Raw genomic sequence first — 21,595 nt, 5'->3', positions numbered from 1 at the left:
TTCCATGTTTAATAGGAAGTGCTTGAAAGTCGGTATAAAATAACAACTGTGGAGTTCAAAGCTATACCAATGTCTTTTTGGAATTGAGTCAGACTTTGGAATTTTCAAGTGGCTTGTCATTTTCAAGCGTGCAATTAGCTAACTGCCCTAATTCCTCTTCCAAAGGCCACAACACACGCTCCTGACCGTAGCTGACACTAAAACGCAGTTTCATGCTGTCTTGAGAATTGCTAGCTTGAAGTTTATGCTGACCAGAGGATTTCTGCCTATTTGAATTCCCCCTGATCGTTTCCAAGAAGGGCTATGTGGTACATCCACAAAATAAACACACACTGGGCCTCTGAAGCCATACATGTGTCATCAGCTAAATAAATATCCAGCGCCTCTTTTTACTGTCCTTCCTCAACAAGTTGGGAACTACATTTGATTGTCTCTGTTGTATACTAGCTCCCCTGAGTCAGATCATATCGACGTTAGGGTGGACTTCCAACACACTCCAACATGCCATAGGGATGGTCAGCTGGGCACTGGGCCTCTTAAATCCATCTGAAGAGAAAGCAAAAAGGAAGTCGAGCCATTCTGGCACTCCTCAGCATGCTGGTTTCTAGTGACTTCCTTCAGTCCCCAAACCTGTGAACCTATAGGAAGAGGTTTTGGTGAGAATTTTAAGCCACCATCTTGAGACACTCATTTGTGAAGCCTTCCGCAGAACTAGCATGTGCAACTTTAGTATCAGATTTTTCGATTATGAAACCCAAACAAGGCCTCTGTGGTCAGTACTACTCATCCCAGGAACCCTTTAAAACCCCTATGATAAGAAAGCCACATGTGGGGGAAAAAGAGGAAACGAATTATCAGTCAGTGGGCCTCTTCCAAAGTAAGTTCACGCAGGAAGGGTATGTAAGAAATCATTGTGTGTTTTTTCTTCAAGTTCATAAGGAATAGGTGCCTTAACTTTTTCATTTCTCCACCCTTCCTCTCCGTTTAATGTTTTCCTGATGTTACAGCAAAAGAAATATATCAGCTGCACCTCTGGGCCCTAGATCTGACTTTGGATGTGATAGGAGTGTCCTGTAAATGCTTTCTACTCCATCCCACAAACCACAATATACTATTACTGACAAACAGTGATCAGAGGAGAGTGGTACCAAGCTGATTCCCTGGGTGAAGGTGTACGGTACATAGCACCACTGTGACATCATCAGATGCTCGAGTGGGACGCATCCCATGAAAGGCCACAAATCCTCTGACGGTTTACATGGGCTATGACCAACACACCCTTGTTCTTCAAGTTCTACATTTAGCCCAGAGACAGATATAGAAGATAAAAACATAGATGTATGAGGTATGATCAAAAAACACAGTGAATGTTTAAATCTAAAAAAAAAAAAAAATTACCTTAAGAGACACATTGCCATTAATCCCCCTCAAAATACTCCCCCTCGCTTCCAACATATTTATCCCATTGTTCTTGCCACTTTCTGAAGTTGTTCTGGAAGTCCTCTTTCATAACTATCTTTAGTTGTGCTGTCGTGACGGCCTTGATGTCCTGAATCATTTTGACATTCGGGAAGAGCCAGAAGTCGCACAGCGCCAGATACAGTGAATAAGGTGGATGAGGACACACTAATGTTTTCACTTGACAGAAATTGCTGTACCAGAAGCGATGTGTGACACGAAGCATTGTCAAGATGGAGGATGACTTACAGTACATTTTAAAACACATCTTCTCTCAACCGTAGCTCACACCCGACGAACTGCACCGAACCAGTTGAAACTTGTCACACACTGTTACTAAGGTTCGAAGCACCACATCCCACATTGAAGATGCCTTCCTTTCCGTTGGATGGCACTCAATAGAAGCAATTCATCATATGATCACAATGGAAAGGCTCCATGTCACACATCATTTCTGGTATGACAATTTCTGTCAAATAAAAACATTACAAAAAAAAAAAACATTACAAAAAAATAAGGATCCGGTGATCCTTATTCACCGGATCTGGCACCGAGTGACTTCTGGCTCTTCCCGAAAGTCAAAATGACCACAAAATGTAAATGTTTTGAATCGATTCAGGACACTGAGGCAGCCACAACAGGGCAACTAAAGATATTCATGAAAGAGGACATCCAGAATGGCTTCAGACAATGGCAAGAATGCTGGGATAAGTGTGTTTGAAGTGAGGGGGAGTATTTTGAGGGGGATTAATGGCAATGTGTCTTTTACGGTAATAAATGTTTTTTATTTAAACATTCACTGTATGTTTTGATCACACCTCGTATCTATCTTGAAATTTGAGATGAAATCACTTTCCAAATCTTCCCCCACATAAGACAAAGAGTTAGGGCTTTTTGAGATGTTTTAAAGAATCATAGCCTGACTAGGTCCTAAAAATACAGAGAACATACATGGGTCACTCAGAAAAGGGTCCTTTCATGAATATGTCTCTCAAAAATACGGCTTTATACATAGGAAAATGGAGGAACACCTATAAAAGGGAATTAACACTCAGAGGCTATATCCTTCTCTTTATGACAAAACAGAAGAGGTGCCTCTTAGGTTAAAATCACTTTTCCATTCTTTCCACCCAGTTTCAGCTCAAACTTAAACTATCAGCAATAAGACAAGTGAAATAACTAGATTGCTCTTAGGGGGAGGTACGCATCTGTGCGCTAACGCATACGAAAAGTAAAATTGCTTCCATAAAGATCTATGCCCTTCATAGAACCTTTCTTAAAAAATCAACACCATTTTTTTGAAGCATTTGACAATTTTTCCAACTCAGTCTGCTTCAAAATAATGGTCATAGTAAGAAGGTATCAAAGAAAATATACTGGTGGTTTCTGATAGGCAAAAAAACTATTGACCTGGCATCTGAAATAGAAGAACCTGCACTCAAAAAAATCCAACTGAGGATAAGTAAGGATGTTCATAAAAATTCAGAACTACTGCTCCCCTACGACTTCGCAATCCACATACCAATAAAAATGACTCACTATTTCACACAATTGATATTCTTCAGTACCAGACTCTACAATACTGAAAGTTTGAAGAATATATTCTTTGATGACTTCAAACTTGACGTGATTTGAGTTGTATTTCTATTATTATTATTGCTATTATTACTATTATGAATTATTATTATTTAGTAAAGCCCATAAGCAAGCCAGACTGACTGACCTGAATGTGAATGAAATGACACGGAATTAACAGTAGTAACAGAATTAACAGCTTCAGAAAAGCTGGAAAATGTCTATGGCTCAAAAATTTTTAAATTTATGAACTCTAAGAGCTAGGACTAAAATTAAGAGAAAACGAGAGAGAAACAGAGACCTGGCATGGGTGGAGGGGGGTAGATACAGGGTAGTCACCATATAAATACCGATAATACAAGTATTTGGAATGTTCACATATGTGTGCGTACACTGAAATCAGAAAGCATTTATTTTCAAGGTTTTCATTTTTAAAATATCTGTAAAAAAGCTTTAACACTCTGATGCTTTAGGGGAAATTCTAAGTAAGAGAAAGAAATAAGTAAGTAAAAGAAAAAGTAATTGAATGATTTTTAAAAACATGAATTGTAAAAGAAAAGCGGCTTTCTGGACAGGAAGCAGTTGATAATGGGTCCACAGATGACAGGTCTAAATTAGGGGTTCTCACCCCAGCCATACATTAGAATGATTTGAGAACATCTGAAAATACTGATATTCAGCACCCTCCCCAGACCAATTAAGTCAGAATCTGAGGGTGAGGCCCAGGCGATAGTACATTGAAAAGCTCTCTCGAGTTTTATAAATGAGCGAGTTGAGCAACCATTGGATTCAACTGGTGATTCACAACAGACAGCTGAGCTTTCTAGAACTTTTCACTGAAGGCCTTGTTCTTACCAAAGTTTTAAGTACTCAGAATCTTGGGAAAAGGGGACAGCGGGGAGAAAAGGTTATAGGGAGGATCATTTGAAAAGACTGCTCTAGATAAGACCCTTCCCATTACCACCTGTCTTGAGAACAATTGGTCTGAACGATTCAAGAGGACTCATCCCTTTTCCTATGTGAACGTAAAACATTTGAGAATAAGGGGGAAAAAGTTCTTGAATCCATAAGGCAAAATCATGAGCCCATCTCAGCCAGGCAAGGGCACCCCCACATCCAGCATGCTCACCCAACAAGACACTGTATGGGATACCAGAGCCTTTACATATAGAGCCCCGGGCTCCAGCCCCTCTCTGGCCATTCAGTCACAAGCAAAAACAAAGAACGGTAGGCCACCCTCATACATCATTAGGGAAAAGTATGTGATACGGGACCTAGAGCTAACAAAAAGCCCGACAGGCTTTAGTTTCACAAGCAACGGACAGTTGCTTTGTCTCATCATGTTTTCCAATAAAAGCTATATTCAGAACACCTCCCCCAAAGGATGGAGGCCAAGGAGGCCATACTCTCAAACAGGCTTCAGAACTCCAGCAGCAAGAATTGCTCCTCTCTGAGGATCACAGTTGGGCTTGTCACCATCTCTGATTCCCCATCCTCCCCCGTTTCTCATCTGCTTTTGCAGGATGTCCAGATAAACTAACTTTACTCCATGTGGGGCGTCCCTGTTAGAATCACCTGCAATATCATTCGCATCAAGTTATATTAGGCATCATGGTCCCTATGCAGAAATAAATCACTAGATTTTTCTGGAGAAAACTATCCCCTCTCCTACTTTCCTTGATTCCACTGGCAATTTCCATGAAAACAAAGTTCACAGCATTCGTATGGCTCCTTTTATCTTTACATTCCAGCTGTCTTTAGATCCCCTTCTTAGACCTCTCATGCTGTCCATCATACCACATAGGCACGCATATCCACAGTTGGCGACTGCTCTGTAGGAGGCAAACCTATAAAACACTACTGCTACCTTGCAACACTTCCAGGTACCTATGTAACACTCTTCTCATTCAAAGTAATTCTTTACATCTTACCTACTCCCCACCCCTAGACGTCCAATGGTCCTACCATCTTGTTCTATGCTCTAATCCAACATCCAATTGCTTAACGCTCTCGTAAAGGAGTTCCTCCTTTTTGTGACATGATGCATGATGTTCTTTCTACTTGGAATACCCTTTCCTCCCCTACGTGCTTTTCACTTTGCAAATACCTCACATGGTCTCAGCTCAGGAGGTAGTTCCTCCAGAAACTCTGTCCTCATGCCTTTCCTCTGAGTTTCCTAAATGCCCTATCTCCATCACTAGACCTGCCATAATGTACTATAATTATTGATTAACGACACTCCCCCTACTTGATTCTGAGCTCAGTGAGGGCAGGGACTAGGTAGAAGCATCTTTGTTGCTCCAGCACAGAGGACACACTCCATACGTGCTTTGGGGATGAATGTATGCATAATGGATTAAAACCGATGGAGGAAATTCATGAGAACTCCTCTTCTTCCTTAACACTGGCATCTGGGAGACGAGGCTCTCTTACCACTGTGAGGTAAAGTCAACAAACTCTTCGGAGAACTTGTCTGCCGGGAGTTGCGGCGATGGCTCCTCTACCACCTGTTTGAGCTGCTGGAAAGGAGTTCCCCACGAATCATAGGGAAACCGAAGGATGGCCAACTCAATCTACAGGGGGAGAGGAAAACAAGGCGATAACAACTTAAATAGCGCTACTTTATGGAATCCGCTGTGTTTTCTTTCAGCAGAACCAGCAGGAAAAACAATGGTGGAGTTCAAGTAAAACTGGGAGGGGGGAAGGAATAAACTCATAATATGTGTTCTCACAACTTCCCCCCAATTCCTCGTGCTAGGGATTTTTAAATATTATATCACTAAGCCTACTTGAAACGGGGCCGTCACTAACACCCACTGTGGCACTTAATAAAATTTCAAGCCAGTAGCATTAAACTTCTGGATATAAAGCAACCAGGTTTTGAAACGTTAGGTCTAAAAAGTAATCGCACCCTAAGACTTTTACAGAGCTGTACAAGTGCTGCCATCTGCAGGTCCCTTGCTGGAATGGAAAAAACAAACAAACAAAAAACCTAGGACCAAATGACTGATCTTTTTTTGGATGTGAGTAAAGGCCACTCTGCTGTTGTTACAAGATCCCATGTTTTCTGGGCAGGGATGTGAAATAACTCACGGGATTTAATCAGCTGCTATGCCTGGGAAAGAGCCAGGACTACGGTGGATAATTCCAGACCTTGGTGATACACAGAAAATTGGTGAGCAAGCAAAGTTATTAATAAGGCACTAATCGTAGAACGTTAAGGCTGTGCCTAATGAAATAATCCTATTTATCATGTGTTTTCACTGTGCCTGACCTCAACAGGCAAGGCTTCTATCATAATCATATTCTGGGAAGCAGAGCCCCTACCCTAGGTAACGCAGTTCTATTGGGGTTCCATGTACATTCTCACTCTTTGAGTAGCTTAAGCTTCTTTGTGCCTCAATTAGAATAATTTGATTTTAAGGAAACCATCAGGAACTATAGTTAGACCCTCTCATTTTACAGATGAGGACAGTAAGACAGGCCATGTGACTGCATCATTAACTCAAGGGTATCCAAGTAGTTAGAGGTGAAATAAAAAGAAACACTGGGTTTACCCAATCCCAATTCAGTATGGCTTCTACCCCATCTTGCAAACAATTGTTACTCCAAATCTCCTGCTATGTCAGGCAGGAAAGGGTGCCCAGGACCAGCATGTATGGCATTTGCCTCTTGGTCTCAATGTCTGCCCGACTCCCGTATCACACCCAGAACCTCCCAGACCACAACAGTTATCACACGGTACCATTGTGATGCCCAGACTCCAAATGTCCGACTTCACACTGTAACCCTTCTGGTTGAGCTCCGGGTTTATTCTTTCTGGCTGGAAAGAAGACAGAAAAGGACAACTGAGTGGCATTCTTCACTCAGTAAAGTGTCTGGTGGCACCAGCTGCCAACTGAGCTGTTTTAAGCTATTAACACATGCCTCCCAGGGCAAGAAGACCCACTAACTACAAAAAATACTCGTGTCTCCACAATTTTTCCTTATTCTACATTAGTCTTTTCTTGGAGACAGTAATGGATCAAAGTCCCCTCACAATTCAAAACCAATTTCAATTTTGCCTTCGGAAGAAACAGGATATATGTTATAAAGCTACTTTGCCAGTCTAGAATGTTCCTTGTTAAAAACACCAACAGTCCAGAACTCAGTAAAAAGAATTAACAAGAGGGACTGCGTTACTGCCTGGTGTGAACAGACAGAAACCACCTTTAGCTCAACAGGGACAGGAAGCTCTTTAATTCCAAGTCCGAGTCCATTTCAAAACAGAATACAGTAGAAGTCCTTTAAGTTCAAGGGGGTCCCAAAGTCTCTGCTAACAACAACGAGTCCTCAACAGCGATCATTTTCTCTCAGGACTAACCTACCTGACTTATTTGGGTAATTTAAATTTTACTTACTGTTCTATACTCAACAAACGAAGTCACATTCCCCTGCAACTCTGTGGGAAATTATGGGGGCTGTATGAATCGTTTACATAGTTGCTTGGATACTATACCTTTTTACTTGATTTATATATATATATATATATATATGAAGCAAGTGACCAAAGATTTCAGACAGGAAATACTTAAGAAAAAAGGAGATGCAGACTGTATGTTGCATCTTTGGCACATGGCACCGCCCCCTCTGTAGCCATCCGATTCCCATTTCCAGGCACTTGCATTCTCACAGGCCACCTCCAGATGCTATACTCACAGCCATGTAGGGTTTACATCCCGCATCAATAGTTTTAGCCACAGAGTCTACAAGGTAGCCGCTGATTCCAAAATCACACATCTTCACTTGGCCCAGAGCATTGATCAGCACGTTGGAAGGCTTGACATCTGAAAGCAAGAACCATGAACCCATCATCCCCGCCTGTTTTGAAGATTCATTTCTCTACCACCAGAGGGCCTGAAATCTCCATGTTTCCTTCGCCTCCCTTTCCCCACGCGCAACGTAAAAGTACATGCCATCCCTGACTCAGGGACACATTTCTGGTTGCTTTCCCCTTGATTTTCTATTTCATGGTTTGTCCTTCTTGTAGGACTGTGAAACCGTCAAGGGAAAGAACTGTTACTGTTTCTTCTACTTCCTTGTTCATCTTTATTGCCCCCATCACGTAGTAAATTATTACTGCATCAAATGCCTGATTCCACGGGCATAGCCTGAATTATGCAAGAGGAGTAAGTTCTAGACATCTGTACAACATTGTCCCTATAATGGACAATACTATAACGTACACTTAAAAATTTGTTAGGAGGCTAGATCTTATGTTAAGCGTTCTTATGACAATAATGTTTTAACAGCCCCGTTCATAATGATCTGTTGCACATTTAATGAAGGAATAATAGATCATGAAATGAAAAGGCATACTGCGACATAACCGTACACCAAATACAATCAAAGCAACCAAATTTGATTGAAGCCTCTGCAAGAGGTATATCAGAGGTCACATAGTGTAACTCATCATAAACCCAGATACTCCAGAGCACAAAGCAGGTCACAGATATGTACGTAGATGAACGGGTATTACTTGAACAGTTCTGAAGTGAATCCTTCAGCCTGGAAAGATATAATACAGCTACCCCTACCCCCAAGAAGATGAACTGTTGTTATCTCTGGATGACAGAATTAGAAATGGTAGTTATTTTTTTCCCTGTGACACTTTTCACAAAGGACATGTAATCAGAAGGAAAATGTTATTCTAAAAACTCTTGAAATTATCCTTTATAATTTTTCCCTTCAATGGCATGGCAGATATACACATTTCATTTCATGATTTTGTAATTTTCTATATCTATCCTCTAATGTGAATGAAATATTTCATAGTTTTGAAATAAACCCTTAAAAGTAAGTTTCACATTTGCTGGTAATCCACATTCTTCTTCCTATCTGGATAACATCCCATTCTCTGGTCCTCCTTCTCCTCTTCCTTCTTCCTATTTTTAATAATTACAGTAATAATAAGCCTACTGTTGGAGGCATTTCACATTACTTTCAGACTCAAGGAATGTAAAAATTACCAAATCACAATGCCCTATTACCTATCAATATTTTCCATTAATTTTTCCAAAAACTTAGCTGAGCATCTCTCTTTCAAGAAGATTCCCTTGACTATGGTCACCAGTGTGAACCATTTCCCTGTTTTATATTCTACCTATCGTACTTCCACATTTGGTACTTTCATATTTCTATTGTGTTTCTATGTGTTTGTGTTTTATTGCCCTATCAAGAATTCCTATGTACAATTTTAATAAGAATATGTTTTCTTCTCAGGTACTTCTCAAGGCATCTAGGATAGTGCTGTAAAAGTATGATGCTGTATGATGCTAGAAAAATGACCATCATAGATAAAGAGGTGAATACATGGATTGATGAAAGATGGCAGAATGTATATAGGGATGGATGGATGCAGAGATAACAAGTCAACGGGAAGGAAAAAGGGAAGGAGGGGGAAGAGGAAAGGACAAATCTACCAATTTGTTTTCATTTTATCCTGTGTCTTGCTGTCTGTAAAGGCTGTGCTTTATACCAGAACTTTCTACACTTCAACTTACACATGAATTACCTAGCGATCTCATTAAAATGCAGATTAAGTTGGTCTTGGGACCCACGGTTCTGCTTTTCTAACAAACTCCGAAGTCAATCTTGGATGAATTTTTATCCTATTCTCTAAAATTCTCCATGGGGTAATCCCACAGCTCTGATTGTTAACAGGTGTTTTATAGTTAATTCAGATGTAATATAAAGCCGGGTCCTCAGACAAGATAAAGAAAAGCTACTTATATGATTTGCTATCCAGTCGCAAGGGAAAACCCCTCAGTTCTCTAGCCTGCCTCAATTCCACTGCCATCTATTTGGGTAGGGGAGGGGATGGAACTCAAATGAAAGAAACAAACTTTACAAAAGGAATAGCCAGGTAGCTCCATAGATGCTTACCTCGATGAATGACAGAGAGCTTACTGTGTAAATGTTCTAATGCTTTTACAATCTGCAAGAGAAACACAAGGTAAATGTATGCCCCCCATCACCGAAAAGAAACTGAACGTTAAGTAAATCCAGGTTTATTATCCCTGGCTTCAGGTCACAAGGTAAAGTATTTTCTCAAATAGTGGTGGTCCTAGTCAGGAAAATACTCAAGATGTTATACAAATTGGATTCCACCCAACAGAAAGGACTATATCTTACAGTAGAGAGTATGTCTCTCACTCATATAGCTTGTTCTTCCTTTGGCCTCCAGAATTTTTTTCTCTCCACCCTCCTGAACCTCAATAGCTTTTCAGGGAGAAAAACCTTCATTCCAATTCATTTTATTCTGTTTCCTTCAATGTCTATTAGTTCTAAGAAAACATGCAAAAATCTACAAATGAAAATTAGACTAATATCAGAATACAGACACGAGGAATGTGGTCATTGAATGCACTGCTTGCTTAGAGGCACTCAAACTGAGAGTTCGCCAAACCAAGCCAGTGGTAGAACCTTCTACCCAGAGCTCAGAAAGCAAAGCATTCATTTATCCATCCACAGACACACTATTGCATTCAACACGTACTGAATAAAAGCTATGCTCCAGGTAGTATTGTCTTGTACCGGGGATACAAAGACACATGAGGCCTAGATGTCTCACATTTTCCTTGTAGGGTTCATGATTGTACTCACAGATACTGCTATTTTCCCTAAGATGTCCTCTGGAATTGTTTGGCCTTTATCAATCACTTGTTTGTAGAATTTATCTAGCGAGGTATCCATGAGCTCCATGCAGATCCAAACATCACCCTGGAGACCGATTGGTTCAGAGATTGTTAGAGAGGATGGAAAGGGGAAAAGAGGACACAGTGAACACTTGTCAGGAAGAACTATTTCTTGCCTGAGTTTTTGGAGGGAATGTAAACTGTCTCTTCAAGAACTCAAAGGGGACAGATGGGTGGCTCAGTTGGTTAGAGTCCGAGCTCTGGGAAACAGGGCTGCAGGTTCAATTCCCTCATGGGCCAGCGAGCTGCGCCCTCCACAACCAGAATGAAGACAACGAGCTGCAGCTGAGCTGCCATCAAACTCCCAGACGGCCGGATGGCTCAGTTGGTTGGAGCGTGTGCTCTCAACCACAAGGCTGCTGGTTCAATTCCCACATGGCAGGGTGGGCTGCACCCCCTGCGACTAAGATTGAACAACGACAACCAGACTTGGAGCTGAGCTGCGCCCTCCACAACTAGATTGAAGGACAACGACCTGGAGCTGATGGGCTCTGGAGAAGCACACTGTTCCCCAATATTCCCCAATAAATTTTTTTTAAAAAAAGATCTCAAAGGAATTTATATACAGGGAAGATTATCTCCAAAGAGCAAACTGGCAGACAGCCAAGCAGACCTGGCATGTGATCTCCTACTTACATTAAGGAATGAAAACTAGCATCTAAATACTCATAGAGGCAAGCGACAGAATCCCAGACATCCAAGCATTTACTGTGACTGCCCTCTAGGAATTACGCCTAGATGCCTACCCCAAGTCTGATCTCCCACACGAAGCACTGGCCATGGTTAACCAAAAGGCTGGTTTTAGGAGTGAAGTAGAGCATCATAATCCTTATCGCAGCAAATTGAAAAGCAGAGGTAGAGCAAAGAGATAAACATAAGTCTATAGGGTACACAAGCAGCCTACATAAAGCTCATCGAGTAGCCAAAAGGCTAGAATATTTTAAATTTGAAGGAATCTATCCAAATCAGTCTACAATCAATCAACACAGACAGTACTGCCAAAAGAGACAGACCAAAACAGAGAGGAGGAAGGCAGGGAACCTCAGTGGGTTTACCACTGAGGTAGGGTTTTAGTAGGGTTTACCACAGTTGAAAATACCCTAATATCCAGCCAACTTTGCACTAGCATTTTATGTTATCAATGCATGAGCATTGATAAGAGACATGCCAAACAAGAAAGAGCACCTTAACTGTGCATGGTATTTATGTTATCTGAGAAACTTCTTTTGAAGTTATCGTTCTCCTCGGACTTCGAATTGCAGAATCACCTACCTCCCGGAAGAGTGCACCATAAAAGGTGACAGTAAAAGGGCAGTCCACTGTCCTCATGGAAATATCCAAATCCATAAGTAGCCTCTTCTGCTCCTGGCTATTTACGGTGGCCCGGATTCGCTGGATGGGGATACATGGAAAACTGTATGGTTACTGCTCTGAGGATGTCAGTTAATAAGGCAGGGACCTTAACCCTTTTGCCGCAACGTTTATATATGAATGAATAGAGCCAAAATTATTTTATACATAAAAATAATATCATTTATATACAAAGCAGCTCAAATTGTTATTATTAAATGCATAAAATAGTCAAAATATTAACTTTTGGTTTTTGTGGATTTCTGACACATTTTTGTGGGGGAGAAACTTGAAATCAATGCAGCGAAAGAGTTAAGAGTCCCATCCCAAAACAGCAAAAAATTTACAGCACAATTTCTAGCAAACATCCTTTCGAACCATCCACCTTACGTGATCAGCTATTTGTAACAAAAGAAAAATGAGGATGACTGTTATTCATTTGATTTCCCGACTGATCCTCGGCAAGAAGTAAACTGATAATGTATTTTGGAAAGTGTGCAAATGTTTGGAAATGCTTTTATTTCCACGTTGTAAAAACAATCTGGTTTACTGTATTATTCTTGTTTAGTGCAAAGAGGCTGCAGTATTATTTACTTTGCGGCGGAATTGAGGGTCTTACAAAAAAAGCCAAAAGCCCCTCTTTGGGAACAAGTAAGAATATTTCAACTAAACAGCAACTGTAAGAGAATGGATACAGCCGTGGGAAACAAAGAAATCAAGCAGAAATGGAGAAATCCTTCATTCCCATCCTAGTACTTGTGAGAGAAGCGAAACCTGTAGCCTTACAAAAATAATTATTTCATTAAATCACAGGAACGATGTATTGCTGGGCTTTTACATTTTTGCAGAGTCTACAGCAGAACAAACTGAAACATCTACAAGCTAAGGGAAAGATATCGCCATTGTCCAAAACCAAAGGGATCCAAGTCATCTGACCATCCACATTCCTAACAGTGGCCCAAGTCTAGTAATTCATCTAGAGATGGCAATTCTCCAAGGGATTTCTAGCATCTACTCAAGAAATACACAATGATTATACATTTCTTTTTGTAAGTGTAGAGGCTATCCAAATTCACTCAAGATGTGTTTTACCCTCCTGTTTTCCACAAATGGAGACAATTTTCTCCCTCAGTTCTGGTTTCCTGATTTTCAGTGACTAGTCTTTAAAAGAAATAGGATATAGAATAAAAGAGACTTTTGAGACATAACAACCAAATGCAGTAAGTGAACTTTGGTTTGGATTCGAATTTGAACTACCAACAAGAAAAAAAAAAGCAAACTTCGAGACAATCAAAGTGATTTTAAATTGGACCTGGTATTAGATGATGTTAAGGAAGGATTTTTCCATACATTTGGAGGGAAATACTGTTCCCTACAAATAATCTCTTCTGTTTAACCCCATTGACGATGGTTTTGCTTCTATGGAAAGAGTTGATTTGCAATTGAGGTGGACAAATACATACACCACAGTATGAACACACCACAGATAGAACACATCTGGGGAAACATCAACTGTACCTTCACAGCCATGATCTGCCCACTGGGTACGTGTCGCATCTTCTCCACTACCCCATATGCACCTCGTCCCAGTTCCATGATAGGCTCCAGGTCATCTGCCTTCACCTCAAAGTTCTTCAAGAGAGAAAAGCAACACAATAGGAAAGAAAAAAAATGAATTTGATGTAAACTACATTGTTCTCTCTCTGGTTTCTCCCAGTTCTAAGGATTATTCCCGGTCCAGAAGCTACTGGCCTAGAAGCTTTTCCCAGCAGCCACTGAAAGCAAAAAGGGTTGGGAGATGTTTAGACTCCCACAGCATGCCACCTATTTGTCACAGACAATACAGAATGGCAGCGCTAACTCAGCCTCCAAATTGCTCAGTTTAAGCGGTTCTTCAGCCATGCCTCCCTCAATACATGTGTAATCCAATTGCCGACTGATGGCAACTAGATCTATGCTTGCACATTGAGAAATACATCCCCCCCTCCAAAGAATCATCTACTCTCCTCAAATACCTTCCTTCAGCACCACAACAGCTTGATTTCAATTTGACATTAAAAAATATCAAGCGCTCCATACAGCAATTCTCTTTAAATTCAAGCTTTGTGATCCATCCCGACAGCATATTACCGAAAATAAATTTTTCAATGCGCACTCAGAAAGCATACATATAAAATGGTCACGATATTAACTGGCAGGCATGGCTTTTCTCACCTGATTTCCAATAGAAATGCAAGCTTTAGAGTCTAAATCTCGAGGCGGCCTAAGAAACAAAAAAGGGAGAAAGAAAAAAACATGAGATTTGAGTCAAATATGTCTTTCCAAAATCATATGGGATTATAGAGGTTTTTCCCTAGAACCAAGGTGGAAGTTCATAAATGAAATAAAAAAGCATGAAAGTGTTAACAGTATGGTATTTGGAATAAAACACATTTGGGTGTACATTACTTAATCTCTCTGAGCTTCCATTACCTCTTTAGCATGAGGATATTAGCATACCTACCTCAGGGAGTAGGAGTGAGTATTAAATGAGATATCGCAAGGAAAATACTTAACAGACTGCCTGGCATACAGTAAACACCCAATAAATTGAGCCACATATATAGAGTTACATAGATAATTATACTATTCTAGTGAGCCTCAAACTTTTTCTTTCATCCAAGAACACTAACGTGCCCAATTATCCCAGTACTTTTCCCACAATTTTTAAAGAAACAATAATTGGTATAGAGTTAACTCACAAAATTCATAGACCGTAAGAATCCCAAATCTAAGTCCCTGCCTTTAGAGAAGGAAAAAAGGTCCAGAGAAGTGAAATGACTTGCCCAAGGTGACAACGAAACCAGGTGCCCTGAAATTGAGGGCAGAATACTTTCTGTTCTACCAGGTTGTCTAATTCAGTTGTGATATTTCTTCTCTACATTGTGCACACACTATCCAGGGGTCATCTCAGCAGCCAGAGGTTTGCTGATTTTGTGTCTCCAGAAAGAGCACGTAGTCACCTCACGTGCGTTTATTTCTACTATGTCGATACGGCCTGGGTTGATGTCAAGCTGCTGAAGAGAAAAATGTTTGGCTTTGGCTGCACACCTAACCAAGAGCCTCGAAAAGCATTTTCTTGAAATAAATGCATCAAAAGCATCACAACAAAAGTAGTAAATGCCAAAAAACACACTGTTAATAGGATCAAACAAATAGAGCAACTAAGGGACATTCCATGCCAGGACTGTCTCTGGAAAAACACAGGGGAAATGGAAGGGAAGATGAAACGAAGAAAGAAAAGAATCTTCTGCCAATTACAACTTTCCCCAACCCTAATGTATTATAATTCTACCCCTCCTGCTGAAACTAACTAAATCAATAAGACAATAAGGGAAAAGTAGACATACAGACACAGATATAAACATGAATCTAAGGTTTGAATGGCAAGCATTCCCTCACCTTGAAATCTCTTTGAAATGCACAGAATGACTAAAATGAGTTGTTCCTATACTAATTTAAAACCACAAACTGGAAAGGAGGGACTCTCGAGAGCACACACACACACACACACACACACACACAGGACAGTGATGTTTTTACATATCTTGTGATTCTGAGTAGGGAATTTTTCCTCAGCAACACTTTACAGAGGAATTACTCTCTGATTTCTCATTCTTAAAATTTCCAAAGCTATTTTTCTCTAGTTGTCACGATTTGTACGATTTGCAGTGCAACTGAAATAAAGACAAATATTACTTGAAACGTGAGACTAATATAAACAATAAAAAAATCATTTGCAATTGTTCAGCATTTTTCCTTTTAAAACAGAAGCAGCAGAAAAATTACTAGTTATCTGGGGGTAGCTTCGCTTTCTTGCCAACCAGTGAGGGCACGGGGTAAGACCTCTTCCAGGTTTGAAAGTCTACATGGGCTCTGCAAAGTACAGCCTGTGGCCCAGCTAAGAATGATGTTTACAAGTATAAAGGGTTATAAATCCAAACAACAAAAAAGATCTGGCGGAAGCCATTGTGGCCCAGGTAGCCTAACACATACATATTTACTACCTGGCCTTTGCAAAAAAAGTTTGCTGGCTCCAGCTTTATACTCACTTTGCATTATACCCCTACGTCATAACCGCATAGGAGGGCTTCGTGCCATTTTCTAGGCTGAGAAAAATGAAACCCAGAAAAACCTCAGTGATTTTCTGAAACCGTACAGTCATCAACAAGCTGAAAATAAAACTCCCATCACCTGACTCTCCGTCATGACCTAAGGAGAGAAGGATACATGCTGAAAATTGGGTTAAGTGCTTTGCCTGCATCGCATTAGTTATTTAACACACACACACACAGACACACACACACACTCACACCCACACCCACACACTCACACCCACACACCCACACTCACACACACACTCACACACCCACACACTCTCTCACACACTCACACACAGACACACACCCACACTCACACACCCACTCACACTCTCTCACATTCACAGATACACACTCACACACAGACATACACTCACACACACACTCACATACGCAGACACACACTCACACACACAGACACTCACACACAGACACACTCACACCCCCACACACACACGCAGACACACACTCACACACACACACCCTATGAGTACCATTATTCCCATTAAACCCAGATGAGTTTAATGAACTTGCTGGCAGGTAGTGAAGCCATGATTCCAGTCCAAATCTGATTGAATCCAAGGAACTTGCTCTCAGCACCCAGGCCTCCTCTAATGAAAATGATCAATCCACCCAAGCCTCGGGCCTGTGGGTTTATCACTTTCTGCCAAAGGCATCAAATGATGGGGCCAAGACTGACAGCTCGTACTAGATTAGTTGACACTGTTCTGTCCAAGGCCACAGGGCACATTAGTTTGCCTGTGGCACCGAGTCTCTGTAGGTGGTTTATACTGTGGGTGGATGTTCTCTGTCACTTCTTCAATATTTTCCTCTGCTGGGGAAAGAAGCTTATTACAAATTCCCTGCCTGGAAGACCAAAGGTATTCCAAAGGTCATCTCATGTTACTATTTTATATGAACAACTAGCTTTGGTTTATTATAATATTTTTTGATAATGCAGCATGAATAATCCGTTCAATGGTCATTATTACAATTATTCTTCTTCTATGCAACAATATTTATTCAGCATCTCCTTAGGCCAGAGACTAGGCTAGACCCTTTACATAAAATATCTTCTTTAATTTTCACAACTCTTAGAGGTATTATTATTTCTACTTTAATGTGAAGAACTGACATTGAAACAGGCAAAATAATTTAAGGTCATTCAAAGAGATGGTAACATTAGAACCCAGAGCCACACCACGAAGTCCTCTCAACTGCAGAAGTGAAAGACCCTGCCTCTCATTTCATAGCTATGTACTGTTTGTCCACAGTCTCTACCAGCCTAATATGTGTCTATGAACATATACTTGAGAGTCAGAGCCCTGAATTTGTATGCCAGTTCCTGCACTTAATAATAATAATTAAAGTGGAGTAACGATAACAACACTTGGGGGCTATCTTCATTGAGAAATTACAGTGGAACAGGCTCTAGGACACTTCATACGGATTATGACATCAAATCCTCATAGCAACATCATTGCTTGTTCCTGTTTTTCGGAAGGGGAAACTAAGGCTTAGTAGGGTTGGGTAATTTGCCTAAGGTTTTCATTCAAATCGTGAAGTTTAGATCCCAAAGACAAACTTAGGCATTCCAGCACCTGAGTCTGAACTCTTACCCACAAGGTTATATTCGAGTGCTTTCAGCAAGACACCTGACCCATGTACAGGTCTCTTGTCTCACTTCTAAAGTGAGAATAATAGTAACTGCCTCCTGAGCTTCTCGTGAGGGTTAAATGAAATAATACTTATTAGCACTGAATTCATTAAGAATTAGTTACTGCCAATCAAGTGAAGGGACACCTCAGAAACCTGAGTCAAAGACACGCTGGCATCAGTTACTCAGAAGGAAAGCCCAAGCAGAGGGACCACACACATGAAACTGAAGAGAATGGAGCTCTGTCCCAGGTTATTTATTTTTGTGTCGTATGGCAGAAAGAGGCAGGGCACAAATGCTAAGAGGCACCAAGCCAACCTCAAAGAATTGCCAAGAAAAACTCAAAATGTGGAAACTACTTCTTTAGGAGCACAAATTTTAGCTGGGCATTAAAATAACAACAATAATAATATGGCGAAAGAGATATGGTCTACAATAATGAAGTGATGCTCTTGGCTTTATACAGTGAAACAGGAAAGTACATTCAAAGTATACTCCACCACATGAGGGGAAGACAACATAGAAACTACTTTGATCCTTGCATGGGTTTTTATTCATTTCTTTATTTCAAGGAAGGATTTATGGTGGTTTTCAAAAATTCATAAAATACAGAAAATTAATACAAATTAGAAGGTGAACAATAAACATTTTTATAGGGAATATAAACAGTTGGGAGGTTGATATAAAAACATATCCCAAAGGAAAAAATAAAGATAAGAGCAGAAATCGACAAAATTGAAAACAGGAAAATAAAGAAAAACAAAGTTGGTTCTTAAAAAAAAAAAACTCAATAAAAGTGATAAACCTCTAGGAAGAGAGAACACGAATTACCAATATCAGGAAAAAAACAGGTTATGTCACAACATATCCTGCAGCCATTAAAGAGATATTTAGGAAATACTATGAACAACTTTACTCTCATAAATTCAACAACTTAGAAGAAATGGACCAATTCCTTAAAAACCACAAACTACCAAAACTTATCCAAGATGAAACAGATCAGCTGACTAGTCCTATAACTATTAAGGAAATTGAATTTGTAGTCAAAAAGCTCCAGAAAAAGAAACACCCAGGCCGATTTTGTTTCACTGGAAAATTTTAGCAAACATTAAAAAAATAAAAAGAATTGCATATATTGAATAATTTATGTTGTACATCTGAAACTAAGATAATGTTATATGTCAATTATACCTCAAAAAAAATTTTTTAAGGACTTACAACCTTACAGTGTCTGCCAGAAACTTGAACAAAAAGTTCTTACCAACTCATTTTGAGGTGAGTATTATCTGAATACCAAAACGAGAAAATAATAGCACATACCAAAAAAGAAAAAAATCTTCAACAAAGTTTTAGCAGATCAAATCAACAATATGTAAAAAGGTAATACACCATAACCCAGTGAGATTTATTTTTGGTATGCAAGGCTAGTTTGATATTTTAAAAATCAATCAGTGTACTCCATATCAATAGGACAAAGAAGAAAAATCTATGGTCGTATCAACTGATGCACAAAAGTATTCAACACACATTCATAATAAAAACTCTCAGTACACTACAAGCAGAGAGGGCCTTCTTCCACCTCATAAACCGCATCTACAAAAACCTAACATCATGCTTCATAGTGACAGATTAAATGCTTTCTTAGATGCAGAACAAAGGAAGGTCGCCTGCTCTCATTGATCTTATTTAACATGCTTGCCACTGAAATAAGGTAAGAAAACAAAATTTTAAAAAGTCCTCTTTAGGGGTGGTCAGTTGGCTCAGTTGGTTAGAGCACAGTGCTCATAACACCAAGGTCGCCGGTTCGATTCCTACATTGGCCAGTGAACTGCGCCCTCCACAACTAAATTGAAAACAACAACTTGACTTGGAGCTGATGGGTCCTGGAAAAATACACTGTTCTCCAATATTCCCCAATTAAAAAAAAATTTTTTTAAGTACAGTTTGGAAAGGAAGAAATAAAATGATATTTGCAGAATGTATGGCTATCTACATATAAAACTCAAAGAAATCTACAAAAAACCTGGAACTAATAAGTGAGTTTAGTAAGGTCATAGGACACAAGATCAACAAAGAAAATCAATTGCATTTCTCTATACTGACAATGAACAAGTGGAAATGAAAATTAAAAATGGAATACCATTTATAATTGCTCCCCCAAAATGAAATACTTAAGTATAAATCTTAATAACACCTAATGCAGACAATGTGTATGATAAAAACTATAAAATATTGATTTAAAAAATCAAAAAATCTAAATACTTGGAGAAATCTACCATGTTCATGGATTGAAAGACTCAATATAGCAAAAGATGTCGATTTTCCCTAAATTGATCTATACGTTACATGCAATTCCAATCAAAATCTCAGCAAGTTTACTTGAAGATATAGATAAGCTTATACTAAAATAATATGAAAAAAGAAAAGTCCTAGAATAGCCAAAATAATTTTGAAAAACAAGACAAAGTGGGAGGAATCACTTTCCCCAGGGTACAGGCTTACTATATAGCTGCAGTAATCAAGACAGTGTGATTTTGGCAGAGGGACAGATACACACATCCATATAACAGAACAGAGAACCCAGAAATAGATCCAAACAATATGCTCAACTAATATTTGACAAAGGAACAAAAGCAATTAAATGAAGGAGGGCTAGCCTTTTCAACAGATGGTGCTGGAGGAATAAAAAGTCCATTGGCAAAAAAACAAAGCTCAATCTAAACCTGACACCTTGTACAAAAATTAAACTCGAAATGTATCATGGACGTAAATCTAAAATGTAACACAATAAAAATTCTAGTAAAGAACACAGGAGAAAATCTGTAGAACCTGGGACAAGGCAAAAGGTTTAAAACTTGCCACCCAAAGCATGATCTGTAAGAGGAAAAATTGATTGAAGAGGAAAAATTGATTGTAAGAGGAAAAATAGATTGGACTTCATCAAACTAAAAGGACGAAAAGACCAATTACAGACTGGGAGAAAATGTTTTTAAATCACATATCTGCCACCTCCTTGTGTCTAGAATGGATAAAGAACTCACAAAACTCACGAAACATTAAAAAACAATCTAATTATAAAATAGGCAAAGATGTGCACAAACATTTCACCAGGAAAAGATAAATGGATGGAAAAGAAAAACTTAAAAGTATTCAACATCATTAGCTATTACAGAAATGAAAATGAAAACGATAGTGCTGTATCGCTACACTTCTATCAGAAAGGCTAAAATGAAAACAATGATAAGGTTGGCAGGGTTGCTGAGAAGGTGGATCATTCATACATTGTCGCTCAGAATGTAAAATGATGAAATCACTCTGGAATCTATTCTGGCAGTTCTTTCAAAACTAAAAATGGACTTACCATATGACCCAGCAATTACACTCCTGGACTTAGATCCCAGGGAAATAAAACATATTTTTATGCAGACATTTGCATGTGAATGTTCATAGCAGCTTTATTCATAAAGCTCCAAACTCTAAAGTATTCATGTCTCCTGCAAAGGTGAAAGGGTTGAATAAACTCTGGCATATCCATAGCATAGGATGGTACTGAGCAATAACAAGGGACGAACTATTGATACACACGACAACTTGAATGAACCGCAAGGAAATTACACTGAATGAAAAAAGCCAATGTCAAAAACGACACCTGATTCCATTTATATAACAATCATGAGTTA

General features: G+C 39.5%; 1 protein-coding gene across 6 annotated transcripts in view; it reads right to left on the bottom strand.

Annotated features, from left to right (window-relative positions):
- Positions 1–21,595, bottom strand: part of MAP2K6 (mitogen-activated protein kinase kinase 6) — a 112,145-nt gene that overhangs the window by 21,234 nt on the left and 69,316 nt on the right. For all 6 annotated transcript variants that reach the window (XM_081027958.1, XM_081027959.1, XM_081027961.1 and 3 more), the window contains exons 3-10: positions 14,334–14,382; positions 13,638–13,751; positions 12,042–12,161; positions 10,678–10,794; positions 9,958–10,009; positions 7,732–7,859; positions 6,779–6,856; positions 5,467–5,606 (exon numbers count right to left, since the gene is read on the bottom strand). In XM_081027958.1, the coding sequence (XP_080884084.1) occupies positions 5,467–5,606; positions 6,779–6,856; positions 7,732–7,859; positions 9,958–10,009; positions 10,678–10,794; positions 12,042–12,161; positions 13,638–13,751; positions 14,334–14,382 (798 nt within the window). The remainder of the gene's footprint in view (positions 1–5,466; positions 5,607–6,778; positions 6,857–7,731; positions 7,860–9,957; positions 10,010–10,677; positions 10,795–12,041; positions 12,162–13,637; positions 13,752–14,333; positions 14,383–21,595) is intronic.

Source organism: Rhinolophus hipposideros (assembly GCF_964194185.1).
Source record: "Rhinolophus hipposideros genome assembly, chromosome: 20".
NCBI classification, from domain to species: domain Eukaryota; kingdom Metazoa; phylum Chordata; class Mammalia; order Chiroptera; family Rhinolophidae; genus Rhinolophus; species Rhinolophus hipposideros.
Note: the sequence above shows the minus strand (reverse complement) of the source record. Positions and strands in the feature narration are given on the sequence as shown.